The 19,967-nt window shown below is 47.1% G+C and overlaps 1 protein-coding gene across 2 annotated transcripts in view; it reads right to left on the reverse strand.

Annotated features, from left to right (window-relative positions):
* SORCS3 (sortilin related VPS10 domain containing receptor 3) overlaps positions 1-19,967 on the reverse strand; it is a 419,433-nt gene that overhangs the window by 140,790 nt on the left and 258,676 nt on the right. For both annotated transcript variants that reach the window (XM_059730194.1, XM_059730195.1), the window contains exon 5: positions 5,528-5,601. In XM_059730194.1, coding sequence (XP_059586177.1) covers positions 5,528-5,601 — 74 coding nt within the window. The remainder of the gene's footprint in view (positions 1-5,527; positions 5,602-19,967) is intronic.

The raw sequence follows: 19,967 nt of genomic DNA on the forward strand, positions 1-19,967 counted from the left end.
CTCCAGGGAGGACAGCTCAGGTCCATGGGGTTTATATTTCAGCTCAGGTCCATGGGAACTAATATATTAGTTAGCGAGCTGTTTCCAATAGTCACTAAACAACAAGACACAGAGCTACAGATCTTTGCTTAGTGTTAGGTCCAAACCCAGAACATCTAGATGCATTCAAGTAACTCCCCCCACACCAACACACATGATATTCCTCTTTCAGATGCCTGTCAGCACCTCCCAGCCTCCTTGGAGGACTTAGCCTGAAACTACAGCTAAATGGGCTGCCTGCTTTGGTTACTGTTTCTGCCTATGAGCAAGCCAGAAAGGTGGGAAAACCTCCAGAGAAAACCTGCTCTTAAGAGCAAGTTTGCAGCCAAACTCTTGGGTGTCGGTCTCAAATAACTCCCCAGCATCTGGCTTTTCTTCAGGGGAAAACAAACAAAAAAAATTAAACTCCCAGCGTCTTCTCTCTGCAGTTCATTTCTTGGCCACATTAACATGGCAACGAACGAGCTTGTGCATTTGTGCATCACTGTCCCCTGAGCTGCTCCAGTGGGAGTTGCCCAAGGACCATGAACTCCCATTCCTGGGGCCAGGTTGAGCTCTGTGGCTCTTGGGCAGGTGGCTTTGGAGCCTGTGAGTGATAAGCACAAAGGTGTCGGCAGCCAGAGGTTTGCTCTGATGCAGGAGTAAGAAGAGAAGGAGCGTGTGAATCAGCCGGTGTGCTCTGCAGCTTTGTTTTACACTCCAGATTGCTTACCTTCTTGCTTGCTTAAAAAGGAGAAACAAGAATTGGCAATAAGTGAGCTTGGAGATGTTGCTTTTCAGAGCCAGAGGAGTGCGTGTCCTATTTTCCTCTCCCCCCAGCCCCTCCCGCACCCCCCTGCTGATGTTCTCCATCCAGCTCCTCTGTAATTAGTGTACACTTCAGTGTCTTTTATAGACCAGGCTCATTCCAGGGATTGACCTTCTCCATGCTTCAAATCCCCTTGCATCCATCAGAAAATGCTGTGCATGCTAAATCCAATTCCCTCAGGGGGCCTCTCCCTGCTGCTTCTGGCTCCAGCTTTGACGAGTTCACCCAAATTACTGGAAGGCGGCTTCTTAAATAGCAGGAGACTGGCAAATACTGGAATATGACAGGCCAAGAGGGGAGGAAAGGACCCCACGTGAAGTACCAGCCAGCCTCCGCTGTTGGTGGAGTGTGGCAGAAACACCCGAGTCCTCGAGCAAAGCAAAGGCTGCTGCAGGGTGGAGGGAGTTTGCGTCTGAAGTTGCGCGGGAGAAGCGCTCGTGGTTGTGCGCACTCTGCAAATCCAGGCGGGTCCTCCAGAGAAGGGTGGACAGGGAGATGATAGATAGACACAGCCATTCAGCTGACTGGCCAGAAAATGCAGGGCACCTTGAGAAAGCCCCTGTTTGAGGGAATGAAATGATTAGGCGAGAAAGGGCTTTATAACTCACAGAAGCATCTCTTTAATGGCCTGGATGCTTTTTGCTTTTTAAATCTACCTGTGGTCTGTATATAGCCCTAATTCACATGGTATCCCAGGGGTTGGAAAGAACTGCCTCAGTCATCTACAGAGATTCAGGATATACCGTACCTAAACCAACTCTGGTGGGGTCTGTCCAGCCTCTTCCAAAAACCTCATGGGATTGAGATCCCACCACTGTCCTGAGCGGCTTGGTCCACCATCCTTGAGCTCTTACACTTAAGAAGTTGTTTTCCCCATGAGAGTTCGTCTAAATCTGCTTTGCTGTGGTTTAAACCCATTACCCCATGCCTTGCCCTCTGTGGCAAGGGAGGACATTTTTTTCTCCGTCTTCTTTACAGCAGCCTTTCTTGTACTTCTAAACTGTTATAGTGCTCTCCCTTTATCATCTTTTCTCCAAGCTCACCAGGGTGAGCTCCTCAGGCCGTTCCTCACACCGCTGCCATTCCCACCCCTGCAACATCTCGGTTGCTCATCTCTGGGTCCTCTACAGCAGGGGTGGGCAAAACGTGGCCCGCCAGGCCAGTCTATCCCACCCATGGGGCCCCTAAAAATTTTAGAAAATTAATAGTTATCTGCCCCTGTCATGCAGCCCCTGATGGCTTGCCAAAACTCAGTAAGCAGCCCTCCGCCCAAAATAATTGCCCACCCCTACTCCACATTTTCTCCACATCTTTTGCAGACCACAGTATTTGAGCACCTCCCCCTCTCTTCCCATCACTCTCGTGAAGCAGGGAAGTGTTACTGTCCCCATTTTATAAACAGAGAACCCAGACACGGGGAACATGTGTGGCTTGTCCAAGGCCGCACACAAAGTGAGCAAGGAACTGAATACAAATCTCCTAAGTCTTAGCTGAGGGTATTAACCACCGAACCATCTGCCCATGCCACCTTTTTTAGGTATTGAAGCCCCAATTCAATAAAGTGCTTGTCTTCAAACACATGTGAATGGCCTACTGACTTCCAGTGCTCAGCTGAATAGGACAGGATGACCGGGTCTTGCATGAAGCACTCTCCAAACTGTTACTGTTACATAAAGCAGGGTATCCACGGCCTTCTTAGCACTGGCACCGATGCTCTGAGCATGGCATGCCCACCTGCTCCTGCTCCCTCTCTCCATATAGGCTGCTCCTATGGGGATCCATGTAAGACCATGCCCAAGACCTTGGTCCCCACTATACTTGGATGTGGTCACTAGAGGCAACCCCCCGAGTGGGTCCACCCGTGCACTCGTGGGTGTGCAGTACGTGAGAGTAGATGGGTGGGGTGTCTACACAGCACCTGCTATGGTGCGGACAGACCCTCTTGAAGCTCAGACCTGAACCACAGCTCACGCACAAGCTATGGCTTGTTGCGGAAACTACTGAAAGTCTATGACTTGTGCAACACACATCATGATCTTAATATTCCCTTCTGGCCTGAGCACCTAAAAGCCTGGGATATCCTGGGCTTTGGGCCCAGGCAATTCTTTGGGAAGATATTATACAGCTGAGAGAGAAAGAGGCAACCTCTTCTTGCCATAGTGATTGATTTTAGTGGTGACCTGGCAACACTGGGACAGAGGAAAGCTGGAAGAGCTGTTTCCAGCAGCGAAGGATCTTGGCAAAGCTGCTTCTGGTGACATCTTTTTCATTGCAATCAGCTGAATATCACCCTATTCGATGGAAGAGGCTCCTCTGTGCCCTCCCAAAAATGCTGGGAGGAGCCCAAAGTGGTGTCTTGTCTTATGACTGATTTCTCTCTCTCTCTCTCTATTGCTATTAGTCTCCCACTCCTCCTCCAGAAGTTCCCCTAAAACAGGATCTGTGTTTAATGACGATGAAACCTACAGGGCACATCTCTCTGAAATGTGCAATGTCCCGTGTCTCCACCTGCTACCCACTCCACAGAGCAAGAAAAGAAATCCTCAAGCTGAAACGTGCTGCTTTCATTGTTGCCTCCCCAAACCCCGCACAAGCCGCCGCAGCCTGAGGCATTAGAGAAAGCAAAGCAACGCACCAGCCAAGAAGAGTGATTGCGTTGTATTGTCCCAGCCTCCCTGACCCTTGCATTAAGATAAGGCGTTTCAAAAATCTCACCCTCTCTGGGAGCAGCCTAATTCGTTCTCCTGGAAAAGTTTATCATCAGGGGGATTCTGAGACCTCTGAGCAGACGAGAGATGTCTAGCCGCTGCTCGCAGTCGTTGTAACTAGGGATGACCTCCGTGTTTCTGAAACACGGGCTCTGGACTTGGCAACCTGCTGATGCTTTTGAGTCTGATCTCAATTTTTTCCCAGATAATACATATAAAGCTGACACTTAAAGCTGGGATGATCAGGGTACAGCCCTTTCCCTGGTCTGCTTTAAGTATGCTGATGTGCAGCAGAAAAATAGCTTCAACTACGAACTAGCTCCCTAAAGGAACTGAGACCTTGGTTGAGAATTTGCCCTTGCCCAGAAGGAGGGTAAAGAGGGTAACCTGTTCCCTCCCAGACTATCTGTACGAGGGGAAAAGTAATCATGCACAACCAACGCATGGTCCTTTGGGACAAGAGGCCCCACAATCCCCTTGTCCCAGGCTGAACAGGAAATAAGGCCACGCTGTAAAAAGTACTTGCACGCTGGGCACGTCTGTTCTCAACTATTCAGACAGCAAGTTGACTTCAAACAGAAAAGAAATCTCTGATGAAAGCATCTTCTCAGCTGACCTAAGAGCCACATCCTAAAAGCACCTAAAAAGTCTAGGCACTCAGGAAATCCAGGTAGGTGCCAATTTTTAGGTGTCCAAATCTTATTTTGTATCTGGCCTTCAGGTTTTCTGAGCTTAGATCCCAATGGTTTTCACTGAGACTTTAACTCTGAATCAACTATTTTTTCCCACTAAACTTAAACTCTTAAGTCATCAGGGTGCTTTTAAAATGCTGAATTCCTCATCGAGGCCCTGAGCCAGTTACCCAACACAGCCAATGCACCCTAACAGATCAGAAAAATAGTGTGCTCTTTAATTAGCCTGTAAATAGCAAACCCGACCTGCAAACGTGAGCACCACGTGCACAAACTCACAACTGGGGACACACTAAATAGGAAACGTTAAAAAGGTGTTATTTTATAGTCATGCTATAAACCAGGGGTCAGCAACTTTTTTAGGCAGAGTGCTAAAAACACCCGCAACCTCAACTTGTAAGATGTTGGTGTGCCAGGGGCAGATGATGGGGGAGCCACAAGGGACCCAATTCCTGTTGTGGCCGCGCAGCCCCAGCCCCTTCCCCACTGTCTGCCCTGAGATGCACGTGCCAAGCAAAATGCCTTCGCGCGCGTGCTCTGGCACCCGGGCTGGGGGTTGCCTACTCCTGCTGAATACAGAACTTTTCATAAAGCCTCAGCACCTGGAATCACGTGATTATATAAGACTCTCAGCTTTCATTTTATTATTTTTTTACGTGTATTTCCAGCCATTCAATTTGTGGGAAAAGCTGTGAAAATGCAACCTTTGGAGCAGTGATTTTCAACCAAAGTGCCGCAGCACCCTGGGGTGCCTTGAGATCTTTCAAGGGTGACACGGGGAACCACGCAATGTTAGCACTGTTGGGTTTGTGAACATGATTCATGAGAGAAAGCCAGAGATTTCAAAGGGGATTCATAGCATTAACGCCATTCTGACCTATTGCAGTCGTCCTGAGTCGTTCTTTGCAACACAAGCATCGCTCTGTTACTTTTCCGTAGTCAAAAAACAAGTGCAAAGTAAGAGCTGACATTTTCCGAGGGATGTCTTGAGCCCACGAGGAGTGCCACAAGCCACAGTTGAGAACCACTGCTCCGGACGTTATGAACCCAAAGACAAAAAAAAGCTATGCCAAATCTTGAGATTTTTGGCCAATCCTGTGATTCAGGAGCATAGAGGAGCTTACACATAATATTTTAACATCTGGGATCAGAATACCCCAAAGATTGTACACATCCTAAATATTATGCCTCTCAATGCCTTCTTCCATGTGCAACAGATACAAGCGCCAACCTTTGGTGTTGCCTGTGCGAAGCAAGCGGACCTTGCTGCGACAACTCACCAGTAAAACCTGTTTGGTGTGATCCTCTCGTGCATTAGCTGCCATCTTCTCCCAAAATCCATAGAGCTGTACAGCTGAAAGACAGGAAGAAATGAGCAGTAGTATAAATAGCAACAAAGGAGGGGTGATTGCTACCCGAACAGGCACTAAACCCAATTCTGAGCTCCATGAGGTCAGAGTACATTAATAGTGCAGGGGTCCACAATGAACTATTAACCTTGCTCCTTGGGAAAGGCAAATAAGATAATATCCTTCTCTCCAATTTTACCCAGACTGAACCTTTGAGGTTCAAAAGAGGTTTATTCAGCCATCTCCCTCCTAATACCCTTTTCACACATCTCTGTACTACCTGATTTCAGCTGTCAACACATTCACTTGCATTACAGTACGACAAAGCAGGCCATTCCTATGGCTTTTCCAGCTCTACAGGAAGCTGATGATTGATGACCTATATATTCCTAACTTTAAATTAGATTAAAGGCAAATTAGATTACTTAGCTCAACTATGGAGGTGTACATAGTGACATAGTGTTAAGGTCACATTGTAATTTGCTTTCATAGTGGGAGTTAAACCCCTTTGTTAAGTCTGAAAAAATATGTAATAGCCCCAAATTTGAAAACTTTTACTTCCAGAGTAAAACCCGCATTGTCAGAAAAGTTAGAATTTACACAGCAGTTGGGGTGTTAAAGGCAGTTAAAATGGCTCTTTTTTTTTGAAAGGTCGACTTGAGATCTAATATTTCCTTTGATTCCCTCCAGCTAACAAATGACAGATTTCTACACATCCAGATTTCCATGTAGCTCCAGTCTAAATCTCACACACAAGCTAGTTTTATAAATATTCTACTCAACATCACAACCTACTCCGTTCCTACCCCGTTCTACAACCACCCACCATCCAATTACTTAAAATCAAACAACACAAGCAACCTTTACTTCAACCTTGAAATATTCAGGTTTCTAGGAAATGCATCTGACTTTGAGAACCATCTACTCTGCACGGCAGCCAGATCACAGTGGAAGGAATAGCAGGCAGTGATTCAAACAAGGGGGGAAATTATTTTTTAATTGAACAAACTTCGATTTTAGAGAGCGTGCGAAACGAAAAGAACCGCTAGTCAACTGCAGGAAAGGCTAATGACGTAGATATTAGAGAGATGGAGGAAGATTGCATGTTTCTGAGGTCAAAATTGTAGCTCTTTAATGGAAAAATGATAAGGCTGGTGTGAAGGTGGTGCATTTGATTCTATTTCAAGTAAATGGATTTATGGATTGTGGGCAAGTCCAGGTTTCTATTGAAAGGGATTAGGTCCTGGTGACTGATGGCTCACATGTACTACTGCGTGTGATGATGAAGATAAGCAACACAGGGTTGGACTCGATGTTTCCTTAGAGAATTATCTCCTAGGTGTACTAGGCCAAATCTGATAGCTTTGCACTGAGTAGTCCCACTGATTTGCTCAGCTTAAGGCTGGCAGAGTCGGTCCTTTGGGTTTATGCTGACGGAAAAGGCACTTAATCGAACTCGATTGGCAGTGCGCGGAGTTTGCTGGGAGAAAAGATCAATACAGCCATACGCAGAACATTTAAACAAAGATACGGTAGTTTGGGCATGCTCAAGTTCAACCTTGTCAGCTGGATGAAGAAAATATTTACTGGGTAATATTCAGTGACCTGTGTTAGGGAGGAGGTCAAACTACATCATCACAGGGATCCTTCCTTGCCTTAAAAACTCTGACTCAACTAAAGGATAGATTTGATACATCTTTCAACATCCAAGGACCACTGTGATGACAAGAGTCTCCAATGATTTAGCTGTTCCTTCTAGTCCCTAATTACTTGCTAACTGAGACGAGATGCTCTTGTCAAATCACTGACTTCAGAAAAATGCTTCCACTAGTATATAGTGGCCAAAGTCTTCGTGTAAAGTCTTACTAAGTTTATTTGAACTTAACATTCAAGCTTTTACTGGTCCCCCATCCCTCCTGTTCTCCAGTAAAGCCAGAAAAGAAATTCCCGAGCCAAACGAAAATCTTAATTGATGCAGAATAATGTATTGCCCATCTATTTTTTAATTAAACGGGCGGTGACAAGAAATTTCCTTATGCAAATTCTACGACAGGCTTGTGAAGGCAGCATCAATATTGAGATAATTATCTTCCGGGAGAACATCCTCATTAACAAAAAGAAGCCCTCAAAATCGGCAGCACAAATTCCTCATCCTTGTTTGTATTAAGACAGCACTTCCCGTTTACAACATGGTAGCACGCCACTCGGCTTTATCTATGCCAGGGCTGTCGCGCGGGCTGGCATCTCGTAAGGCAAGTCAAATTGCTTGATCACCCCAATCATTTCCAGATTACTTTTATCAAAGGCACGCCAGCCAAACCAAGGTGCTGCTGCAAATCACTGACGTTGGGAAGATGCTTCCAGCTGAACCCCAGTGCTCAGGAGGAACCAAAAGTCCTAATGTTTTTACTCTATTTTCATTTTGATTGCTGTGTGTCATGTCCCATTCCAGCTATTAAGGGAGAAGTATTAGCACCTGCCTTGATTTCCTTGATGGGTTTTATTGCCTTCCCCCCCGCCAAGAATTTTATTTTTCCTCTATAGGTCCAGAGCTACCTCAGGTATGGACAACTCAATGGCACTTAGCACTTCTCATTCCAGCCTCTCATCTGCCCTACGGCAACTCATCTGACGAACATCCTTCCCTCTATCAAGTTAAGAGCTGGAGACCAACTGCTGAGTATTTTTTTGTTCACCTTTCTATTAGATCTTGGATTGACTGATGGTAGAAGGATTAAATTGAACTTGCAGCCTTTAAGCAAATTCAGATAAAGAGAAAAGAAGGATATTATGCATGGTGGGGGTGAATACATTATTTATTTATTCATCTCTGTCTTTTCAGCATCCAACTTGAGTTTTAACTGAGAGCAAATGATTGAGACTAAAAATTGGAGGGTTGTAGAGCAGAACTTATCATTTTGGCCTAGTTCACGTCACCACAGCTTATATGCCCTTATTTACTGACCCAAAAAGAAAGGCTAATGTTAAATTATCAAATAAAAAACACACAATAAAATACAGGTTTTTGCCAACATAAAAATGGTGCTTGCATGTGCTGTCCCTTCAACCTGCTCACAAGCTCAGAGCTCTAATGTAAGAGGGGATGGCAAATGCAGTGATAAAGTCAACAGATTACAATCAAGATTAATTTGCCCTGAGGTTCAACGTGGATCAACAGACAGGAACTAGATTCATTTGGTGCAAACTTATTTTTTAAAATAAAAGTTCTAGTAAGTCTCTCTAAATTAGTAATATTTGGCCTTTCAACGTTGCCCCTTCATCCAAAGAGCTTAACTCAATTTAGAGATAACGATTCTATCACAGAGTATTTCAAGTCTTGACATCTCTCTCCAACCCAGCTTTGCAAAGCACATGTTTAGCTTTAAGGGCTTTGCTAAATAAAAAAGGACTCGAGCGTGCATCTAAAAGACACGTCTAAACGGGGCCCAGTAAGGCGAAATGGCCTGATACTCATTTTGAAGCAGAGCCTGGAGCCCAGGCCATGAACCTTGACTCCCAATCACGTGTTAATCCAGGTTTTAAATACAAGCAAATTCAGTATCCACCAACGTAAAGATTCAGTATACACCAATGTAAAGATTTGCATAGTGCTCATTAACCCCCTTTGAGAATGGGAACCGCAGGTGGGTGCCAACCACTTAGGAAAATCCAGCCACTTCATTTACATGCTGAGTTAGAAGCTGAGCTTTAAAAAAAATAATAAATGAGTTCCTCTGCCAAGAGACTACCCAGTGCATGCACAGCAGTGTCCAGTACATGATACAGCATGGTCACACCTAGGAGCATGCAGTATTTGATATGCAGAAATCCCAGTACTAGACACATTGTGCCTAACAATCCCCAGCTGCAATTGCCAAGCCAGGCCTGAAAAACCTCCAAGGATGGAGAGTCCACAACCTCTCTGAGTGACCTGTTCCAGTCTTCTACTACTCTCCTAGTAAGAAAGTTCTTCCTAATATCCAACCTCAACTTCCCTTGCTGCAGCCTGAGCCCATTGCTCCTTGTCCTGTCATCTGCTCCCACTGAGGACAGTCTAGCTCCATCCTCTTTGCAAACCCCCCTGCAGGGAGCTGAAGGCCACTATTAAATCCCTCCTCGGTCTTCTCTTCTGCAGACTAAATCAGCCCAGTTCATAGTTTCATAGTAGGTAGGGTCGGAAGGGACCTGAGCAGATCATCAAGTCCGACCCCCTGCCACTGCAGGAAAAAGTACTGAGGTCAAACGACCCCAACAAGATGTTCATCTAGCCTCCTCTTAAAGACCCCCAGGGTAGGAGCCAGCACCATTTTTCTTGGAAGTTGGTTCCAGGTCCTGGCCGCCCTGACTGTGAAGTAGCACCTCCTATTGTCTAGCCTGAACCTCCTGTCCATCAACTTATGGCTGTTGTTCCTTGTCACTCCCGGTAGTGCTCGGGGGAACAGGGATGCTCCCATTGCCCGCTGGTCCCCCTTGGCCAGTTTATAGATGGCCACCAGGTCCCCACTCAGCCTCCTTTTGTGGAGGCTGAACAGGTTCAGGTCCTGTAGCCTCTCCTTTGTAGGGCCTGTCCTGCTGCCCCTGATCATGCGGGTGGCCTCCTCTGGACCCTCTCCATGCTGTCCACATCCCTCCTGAAGTGCAGCACCCAGAATTGGATGCACTACTCCAACTGCGGCGTGACCAGTGTTGCATAAAGAGGGAGAATCACCTCCTCGGACCTGTTCAAGATGCATCTGTGGATGCATGACAAGGTGCGGTTGGCCTTCCTAACCGTGTCGCCACACTGTCGGCCCATGTTCATTTTGGCATCAATAATGACTCCAAGATCCTTTTCTGCCTCTGCACTGACGAGAAGGGAGTTCCCCATCCTGTAGGTGTGCTGCTGGTTCTTCCTCCCCAGGTGCAGCACCTTGCACTGGTCAGCGTTGAAACCCATCCTGTTCTCATCCATCCACCCCTATAGCCTGTCCAGGTCCGATTGCAGCCTATTCCTCCCTTCTAGCGTGCCCACTTCCCCCCACATCTTAGTGTTGTCAGCAGATTTGAACAGGGTGCTTTTTACCCCCTCGTCCAAGTCGCTGATGAAGATGTTGAACAGCGCGGGCACGAGAACCGAGCCCTGGGGGACCCCGCTGCCCACATCCCTCCAGGTTCCTTCAGTCTCTCCTCAAAAGTCCTGTCCCCTAACCCTGAACCATTTTCATTGCCCTCCACTGGACTCGCTCTAATTTCTCCACATCCTTTCTGTCGTGGGGGCCCGCAGCTGGACACAGGACTCCAGATGTGGCCCCACCAGTACAGAAAAAGGGAATAATTGCTTCCCTTGATCTGCGGGCAACACTCCTACCACTGCAGCCCAGGATGCTGGTAGCCTTCTTGGCACCAAGGGCACACCGCTGGCTCCTGTTCAGCTTCTTGTCCCCTGTCCCCCCAGGTCCTTTTCTGCAGAGTTGCTGCCCAGTCCGTCAGCCCCAGCCTGCACCAGCGCACGGGGTTGTTCCCTCCTCAGGGCAGGACTTTGCACTTGCCCATGTTGAGCCTCATGAGATTTGTTTTGGCCCAATCCTCCAATTTGTCTCAGTCACTCAGAATCTAAACCTAGATAAAGTTGTTTATACAGATAACTTAATTTTATATAACAGTCATCAGAAGGCTTCACGTTCGGATGCTGAAAGCACTTTACTTGAATTGTTTAGCTCTCACGGCGCTTTTGTGAGACAAAGAGCAAGCCATTTCAGGAAGGGGCCTTACCTCCGCGTTTTGCACAACTCCATGCACATAAGCAATACTTTATAGGTAATAATCATTTCCAACGTTTGAAAGAAGACTTTTCCCCTCCCAAAAAAATGCATACACCAAAATTCCTCCATTCTGCTTCAAACTTTCAGAGCACGGTTTCAAGGGAATAGGCTGTTCTGTTGAGTTGTTCAGCTGGCTGTTTTTGTTTTCTATGCTTGTTTTTTTTTTTCCCCTCCCTATTGAATCATGCAAAAGCGTGAAAAGCTGATTTTGCTCAAAATGTCACACTCATCAGATTTGGAGCAGAAGTAGGATGCCAGTGACTTTCTAAATTCTGCGTGCGGGCAAAGGGTGGGGGAGTTAGTGAGGAGTAAAAACATACTGACATGAACGGCATGCAGATGTGGAAAGGGGAAGAGTGGGAGAGACAAAGTAGGTCTGAACCCCTCTATCGCCGGCTCGAGGGGCTCAGTCTTGAGCACTCTGGCAGGGGGGGTCACTGTCTCGCTGCCAAATAAGCGCCGTTCTTTTTCTCAAGCTCCATGTGTGTTAACTCTGGAAATAAAAGGGTGAGGAAAGCTCGGGCACAGACATGGCACTACACTCAAAGACAGCGTTTCCAGCGGCCTCAAGAGAGGTGGCTCAGCCACCGCTCTCCAGGGCATCTACAGCCATTTCTAGCCAGCATGAAAGCACGCAGAGCAGGAGCAGAAGGGATAATTGCTCCCTTCTGCTCCCAAGGTATAGACCACCAAGAGAAAGATGCAGGTGCAGCTAGAGATGGAGGGGATAAAGAGAGAGCAGAGCATCCAACGTCTGGGTGTACCTTACTTTGGCTCTCTTAATAGCGTGTATGTGTCATCGAGAAACCGGATAGGAAATAATAAGTTTTCATTATCATACTAAATACATGAGAAAGTGCTAAACAGTCTAAGTACAGGGTCTTTATAAAGCCCGTGTGCACAACCTAAGTTATTAAAGTTTAAAAGTTAATGAGGACTTTATGAAGACCAGGGCAGGGGGTCTCCTGCCCAGGGCAGGGGTTCGGATTTGATGATCTACTTATGTCCCTTCTAACACTACATCTATGAATCTATGACCCTGTCTATGCGGGTCGAGACAGATATGGTGTTTGTACAATCAGGGTTAGAAATCTTAAACAAGCAGGACAAGTACGGTTCAAAATAAAATAAGGCTCTTCCATGCCAGGACACCAAGCTCTGAACTGGCCAGGGCAAACATCTGGAAAGAGCCCATCCTAAAGTCTTCTAACCAGCTGCCATCCTCCACCCCCAAGCAAATGAGAACAATCAAAACACAGGCTCGGTTAAGTGAGCAAGAACAGCTGGACTATGGGCACTTAAAGTAGCAATTCATTTATCACGCACCCAATTAGACTTCCCACAAGTCGTGCATGGACTTAGCCAATAACTGGAAGCTGAGTTCCCATCAATCCAATGGGTTCTTTGCAGATGATTTACACTGTCATGTTCGACTCCAGATCAAGAGGGAGAGAGTGAGAGAGGGTGGAAATCAAGATGTAAAAAGAGAGGGATTTCTTCTCTGACAACGAGAAGACCAGAACAATATGGGTTTTCTGACAAACTTGTTTGTGTCTCGCTCTCTCCATATACTAGTTCTGCACTTCTGGTGGTCCTATAGCTGATGCAGCAATGTGTCGCTCCTTGAGATCAGCACTTAAACCCTGCAGTCTCACTCCTGAGACGCTGCAAGAATTTTGCCAATTTTCTGACTCTAGTCCTCCGTGAAAGTAAGTGTCATGTCACCAGTTCTCCGTGTCCCGTGTCATGACACGATGGTATCTGCATTGTGAAACTGAGACAATATAAAGCCAATTGTGTCTCCTTAATTGTTTGGGACCAGATTTCATCCGTCTCCCCAAGTCAGCAGCCCAGGGATTCACAGTATCATAGAGAAAATGAGGGTTGGAAGGGACCTGAAGAGGCCATCTAATTCAACCCCCTGCTCCAAGCAGGACCAGCCCCAACTAGATCATCCCAGACAAGGCTTTGTCTAGCTGGGTCTTAAAAACCTCCAAGGATGGAGATACCACCACCTCTGGGGAGCTTGTCAGTGGTTTACTACCCTCCCCATGAGAAAGTTTTCCCTAATATCCAACCTCAACTTCCCTGGCTGCAGCTGGAGCCCATTGCTCCTTGTCCTGCCATTTGCCCCACTGAGGACAGCCCAGCTCCATCCTCTTTGCAGCCCCCTGCAAGGAGTTGAAGGCTGCTATTCAATCCCCCTCCGTCTTTTCTTCTGCAGACTAAATCAGCCCAGGTCCCTCCGCCTCTCCTCACCAGTCCTGTCCCCCAGGCTCCAAATCATTTTTGTTGCCCTCTGCAGGACTGTCTCCAATTTGGGCACATCCTTTCTATAGCAGAGGGGCCAAAACCGGACACAGGACTCCAGAACTGGCCTCCCCAGTGCTGAATAGAGGGGAAGGATCACTGCCCTCAATCTGCTGGCCACACTCCTAACCAATGCAGCCCAGTATGCCGTTAACCTTCTTCACTAGGAAACACTGCTGGCTCATATTCAGCTTCTTGTCCACTGTCCCCCCCAGGTCCTTCTCTGCAGAGCTGCTGCCCAGCCCGTCAGCCCCAGTCTGCACTGGTGCAGGGGATTGCTCTGTCCTAAGTGCAGGACTTTGCACTTGTCCTTGTTGAACCTCCTGAGATTTCTTTTAGTCCAATCCTCCAAGTGGTTGAGGTCAGTCTGAATCCTAGCCCTACCCTTTAACATATCTACTACTCCCCTCAGCTTGGTGCCATCTGCAGACTTGCTGTGGGTGCACTCTATGCCATCTTCTAAATCATTGATGAAGATATTGAACAAAACCAGCTCCAGGATTGACCCCTGGGACACTCCACTTGATACCAGCTGCCAACTAGACATTGAGCCATTGAGTACTACTCTCTGAGCCTGATGCCCCAGCCACTTTTCCATCCACCTTACAGTCCATTCATCCAACTCGTACCTCCTTAGCTTGCCTGCAAGAATCCTGTGGGAGACCATATCAAAAGCCTTGCTAAAGTCAAGGTATATCATATCCACTGCTTTCCCTCCATGCACAGAGCCAGTTATCTCATCCTAGAAGGCAATCAGGTTGGTCAAGCATGATATGCAAGCGCTGCTCTGTGGCACTAGCAGGTAAGCACAGTGGTGATGACATGGTTGGACAGGCTGCAACACAGGCTGCACAAGCCTCTTGGTTAACCTAGGGGCACCCTTGGGTGCTGCCCTGGGGTGAAGGCTGCATCAGCACAAATTTCCAGCTCCCGCTGCCTGTGCCAGTTACTATCCATCTGCTCCCCCATGTGCTGCACTCACACCTACATTACAGTGCATACACATATCCACCATTTCCTTCTGCTTCTGTTCCCCATGCAATGGGCACATAGCCCTTTCCTATTTAATGGACATCATAAGGTGCTCAGATATGCTGGTGATGAGAGCCACAAGCATGACTAACAGATAGATGGGAAGTCTTGAAACACGCACACTGGCCATATAAAAGTACCCTCTCCCTCCCCAAAATGCCTGCCCGTTACCAGTATAATATTCCCCCTCTTTACACTCCACTGTCTCATCTCAACAACCAAGTACTAAAATACTCTGGTAAATAGGAAAGCAAAATACTTCTTTTCCATCCTGAAACCCCTGCAGATTATCTAAACCATCCCAACTACAATCCTATGGCCAGGATAGAGAAAATCCCAGAAGATAAACTCACTTGTTCTCTGCCAAAACTAGCAGGAAGAATTTGAAATCTGGGGATCCAGTGTCAGGTTTTGTGGCGAAAGTTTCAAATTCTGACAGAAAAAAGTAAGTATTATATATATATATATATATATATATATATATATATATATATATATATTAGGAAGTTTCCTTTCCTTTTTTTCACAATATTCACCACGTGTCCTGTTTCTCACACAGCTGTGTTAATGGCTCTAAGGTCGAATGTAAGGAAGTGCAGGGAGTTGTGCCATCAGCTAACACACTAGGAAGTTCATTCCCGGAGGGGAAATAAAGACCGATCTTTGACAAGGGACAAGCACTTGCAAATGCTCTTTAACCATAGACAACACAGAGTCCAAGTATCATGTCAGGAGGGAACATAACACTTGGGAGAATGGAGTAGCACCTAGTAAATTCAAATCACACAGGAAAAATGAAACTGGAGTAAAAAATGAGGAGTTTGGGGGGCTTTTTTTTTTTTTTGCTGCTGCTGGAGACAGCCACAGAAGGACTTTGCATGCAACGTCTGGGAATAGTACTCCATGCCTAGAAAGATGGATGCTCCCTGCCCTTCCCACTGCAAATGCAGTGACTTTTGCATAAAAGTGAGAGACAGAAAAGCTCTGTTAAGGTCTCCATTACAAAAAATAAATTTCAGGCTGGGTAGAACAAAGGCAAATTTACTGTAAGAAATAGCTACGCTCTAGCAGGTGGAAGGGCTTGATGAATAATTATTCCTCCTCCCATCTCTGATTCTGACATTATGGCTCCAAAATAAGATCCGTGCCATCCTCCATCAATAAAAGATTGCTCTCAACAATCAGGGTGCTCTAGTCACTGCAGTTCTCCAGCAAATAACTGAATCACTGGAGGGACTTCTAAGCACGGCCGGTTTCTTAAAGAAATCATTTCCTTCGTTGCTCTTTCAGATTGTTCACAGGATATCTTAATCCCTTCTGCACTCCAGGACTCAGCCCACCTTGAGGCAAGTCACAGCAAAAGGGTTCAAAGCAAAATACAATATGGCAACTGCCATTCATTTCCCCTTCCTCCAGCTTTGCAAAGGTGCGACAGTGCAGCTCTTTTTTCCCTCAAAATATTCTCCTGTCTGTGAAACAGGTTGGCCCACATAACCATGACAATTTGTGTCAAGAGGGTCCTGTTCCGTTAAGGAAAGGGCCAACAGGAAACACTATCCAGAGTGGAAGACAAGACAAAAAGGCAATGGCAGCAAGAATAGGATGAAAAGATTACAGTTATGAAAAGACAAGCAGGAGCTCTGCAAATACACCCAACGTTGCAATCATAGATTTCCATTTTCTGCCACTGTGCAAGAAACTGGAATTTCCCTCTCTCATTGCAACATTCAGGCTCAGGGATATTCCTGTCTTTGGCTTGCTGTTCCTAGCTGCCTTGGTAGTCAATGATGGTTGCATCCCACATACATGCATTTACACTGGTCCTGGTTTCCTGCTTGGCTGAACATGCCTCACTGCCACAGGAGACCTAGTGAAAGCCTTATTGTCTCTATAGCCTTTGAGTCTTAAAATATTGCCTGACCTGAAGGGAAGAAGCATCTCTGTTTCCAGGAGCAAAATGTGATTCAGTGGAATTCACTTTGGGAGACCGGGATCATTTTAAGCTGGAAGTAGCTTTGTCAAAGGTTCAGTGGGGCTTGTAATAGGGTATAGGGCCCTCACTTTCCCCTCTACCTTAGTAGGGTGAATGTAGGTCAGTCCGGAAGCAGAAACTACTATACGATGGTGTGACAGGGGTCCATCCCTGGGCCCGTCTAACGTAGACCTTACCCTCTCTCTCTGGGGCTACCCACCCACCTTTCTTGCCTGCCATGCCTTGACAGAACAATAATTATGATGTTACTCAGGTGGGAGGCTGCCCATTTACTACCCCGATGCTAGGGGTTGCTATCCACCGCTCTAAACCACCCCTACACAGTGGCCCATGCCTCACAGATGGTATATAGATGTTGACCTGTGCCCTAGGGGACTGGTCTGCTCACTCCCTGTTGCCATGCCCCCTGGCACTGTGCCCCCCCGGTGCTGGGGTCTGCCCACCCCCTGGTGCTGCACCCCCTGGTGTTGGGATTTGATCACTCCCTGTCACTGTGCCCCCTAGCACTGGGGCTCTGCACCATAGCATGCCCCAATGAGGCCTCCTCCTCCCCCAATAGCCTCAGTCTGGTCCACTGGATAAAACAACAACATAAATATGAGCCCCTGGGCTATAACATAATACAAGTCCTACAAGCCATACTCTGGCTCCTTAAAAACCTCAAACTGCTTGTCAAGTATTAAGTACCTCCCAGATCTGGGTACCTTGTAGATTCTTGGAGCCTCATTAGCCATAGCAACAGTCTGGCCAGGAGCCACAGCATTCCCAGGTGGTTAATACAGGAGCTCCCTTCCCCTGACAGCTTGCCAGAGGTCTTCCCCCACCAGCCTCGGCTCTGGGGTTTATATGGGCCCAGAGCACTATCTCCTTCCTGTCAGCTGACTGGCCTGGGTGGTTGGACTTTTAACCCTTACCCACCTAGTACTTGGTGTTCCTATAGACTCTGGTCTTCAAGGGGCAGCCCTGCCTCCTAGTAACAGGGCTACAGTTCCCTGTTATAGATGGGTTAATTCCCCCACTTTGGGAAAGACCAGAGCTAAAAAAAGGCCTGGGGTAAAATCCTGGCCTCTTACAAGCCTGTAGGACCAGATTTCATCCCTCTCCCCAAACCAGCAGCCCAGAGCTCACAGTATCATAGAACATGAGGGATGGAAAGGATGTTGGGAGGTCACATCTAGTCCATCGCCCTGCTCAAAGCAGGACCAGCCTCTACTATATCATCCCAGCCAAGGCTTTGTTTAGCTGGGCCTTAAAACCGCCCAAGGATGGAGATACCATAACCTCTCTCATTAACCTGTTCCAGTGCTTCACCATCCTCATATCTAACCTAAACTTCCCTTCCTGCAACTTGAGACCATTGCTCCTTGTTGTGTCATCTGCCCCGACTGAGAACCCTTCAGGTAGTTGAAGGCTGCTATTCAGTCGTCCCTCAGTCTTCTCTTCTGCAGACTAAATAAGCCCAGCTCCCTCAGCCTCTCCTCCTAGGTCATGTCCCCCAGCCACTCAACCATTTTTGTTTGCCCTCCGCTGGATTCTTTCCAATTTGTCCATATCCTTTCTGCAGTGGGGGGCCCAAAACTGGACACAGGACTCCGGATGTAGCTTCACCAGTCCCAGATAGAGGAGAATAATCACTTCCCTTGATCTGCTGGCAATGCTCCTACCAATACAGCCCAGGATGCTGTTAGCCCTTCTTGGCAACAACAGCACACAGCTGGCTCCTATTCAGCTTCTTGTCCACTGTCACCCCCTGGTCCTTTTCTGCAGAGCTGCTGCTTATCCAGTCAGTCCCCAGCCTGCCCCAGTGCATGGGATTGTTCTGTCCTAAGCGCAGGACTTTGTACTTCTCCTTACTGACCCTTATGAGATTTCTTTTGGTCCAATCCACCCATTTGCCGAGGCCTCTCTGAATCCTAGCCCTATCTTCCACCATATCTACTAGCTTCCCTCCACTTGGTGTCATCTGCAAGCTTGCTGAGGGTGCACTCCATCCCATCTTGCAGATCGTTGATGAAGATATTGAACCAAGATATCAAAATATTGAATGCTGATTCAGACAAGAGAGTCCCCTGAGAAGAGGGAGTTGGGGCAGGTGGTCAAATGGGGATCAGTGGAGGTAGTGGAGGGTGATCCAACATCTTTTGGGAAGAGGATCAAGAAATGCCCTGGGATTGGGGACAGCCCAGTAGTGTACACAGCAGGGATAAGCCAAGTAGGAAGCAGCACAGAGGTGGACTAGACAGAAGTGGCACTTAGGGCCACAGGAGATGGCTGGTGGTTTTTATAGGGTCTGGCTGAAGCCTTTTGCCTAGACAGTCTTCTACCTCCATCGCACCATCTGCTGTGGAAAAGAAAGCCAAAGCCAGAAGAAGCAGAACTGACTTGCAGGGGAGGACCTCATTATGCCTTAACAAGCAAGACTCACAAGAGGGGGACGCTACCCCAAGCACATAGCTGTGTTATCACATACCTCAGAAGGGAAACTGAGGCCCAGATCACTGAATGCCAGAACCAGATAGACCAACTTGCCTTACAGTCAGTAGGAACTGGGGGCTAACCTGCCTCATGAACTAGCATGCGATCCGCACGTGCTCCTTCCGATTCCACTGATGGAAATGTTCACCCGTGGTACTCTACCACGTTAAACCTCTCCTGAAAAGTCAAGGGTCTGATATGTTAAGGTGCCTCCTGGCTTATTGAGGAGCAAGATAAATGCTCCCAGCTCTGCTGCTGTCCTCACCTGCTTCATTGCTCCTGGAAAGTACAGTTCATCCAGTGCTGCCTTGACTGGCTCCCCACCGAGCAGCCCATCGACAAATCCTACTTGCAAGGAGCCAGAGCGAAGAACTTCTCCTGGCAGCTGGCAGAGCTGTGCGTAGCAGAAGCAAATCTACAAGTCTCCTATTTATGGTCTTTGTTTACACGGAGTTGTAAAAACTAGTAATTGTAATGAAAACAAATGGGCCAATTTATCTCTCTGCTTTGATTTCTTTTTCAGTTGATTAAAGACAGCACTGAGAACATTCATCTCCTCTTTAAAGTGGTACAGCCTGGTTGTCTTAAGGACAGAAAAAAAATACATTTGCATGAATTAATGTTTATTGGAGACTTATCCAGCCTCCAATTTTGCTATGCACTTGAAACTTGTATCTGCTTTATTGCACAGGTTCACTATAATTTTTTCAAACCTTTTGAGCAGCTGGAACACCTGCATGGCAGGCTATCACTAATGTGA

The sequence above is a fragment of the Alligator mississippiensis genome, chromosome 6, assembly GCF_030867095.1.
Source record: "Alligator mississippiensis isolate rAllMis1 chromosome 6, rAllMis1, whole genome shotgun sequence".
NCBI classification, from domain to species: Eukaryota; Metazoa; Chordata; order Crocodylia; family Alligatoridae; genus Alligator; species Alligator mississippiensis.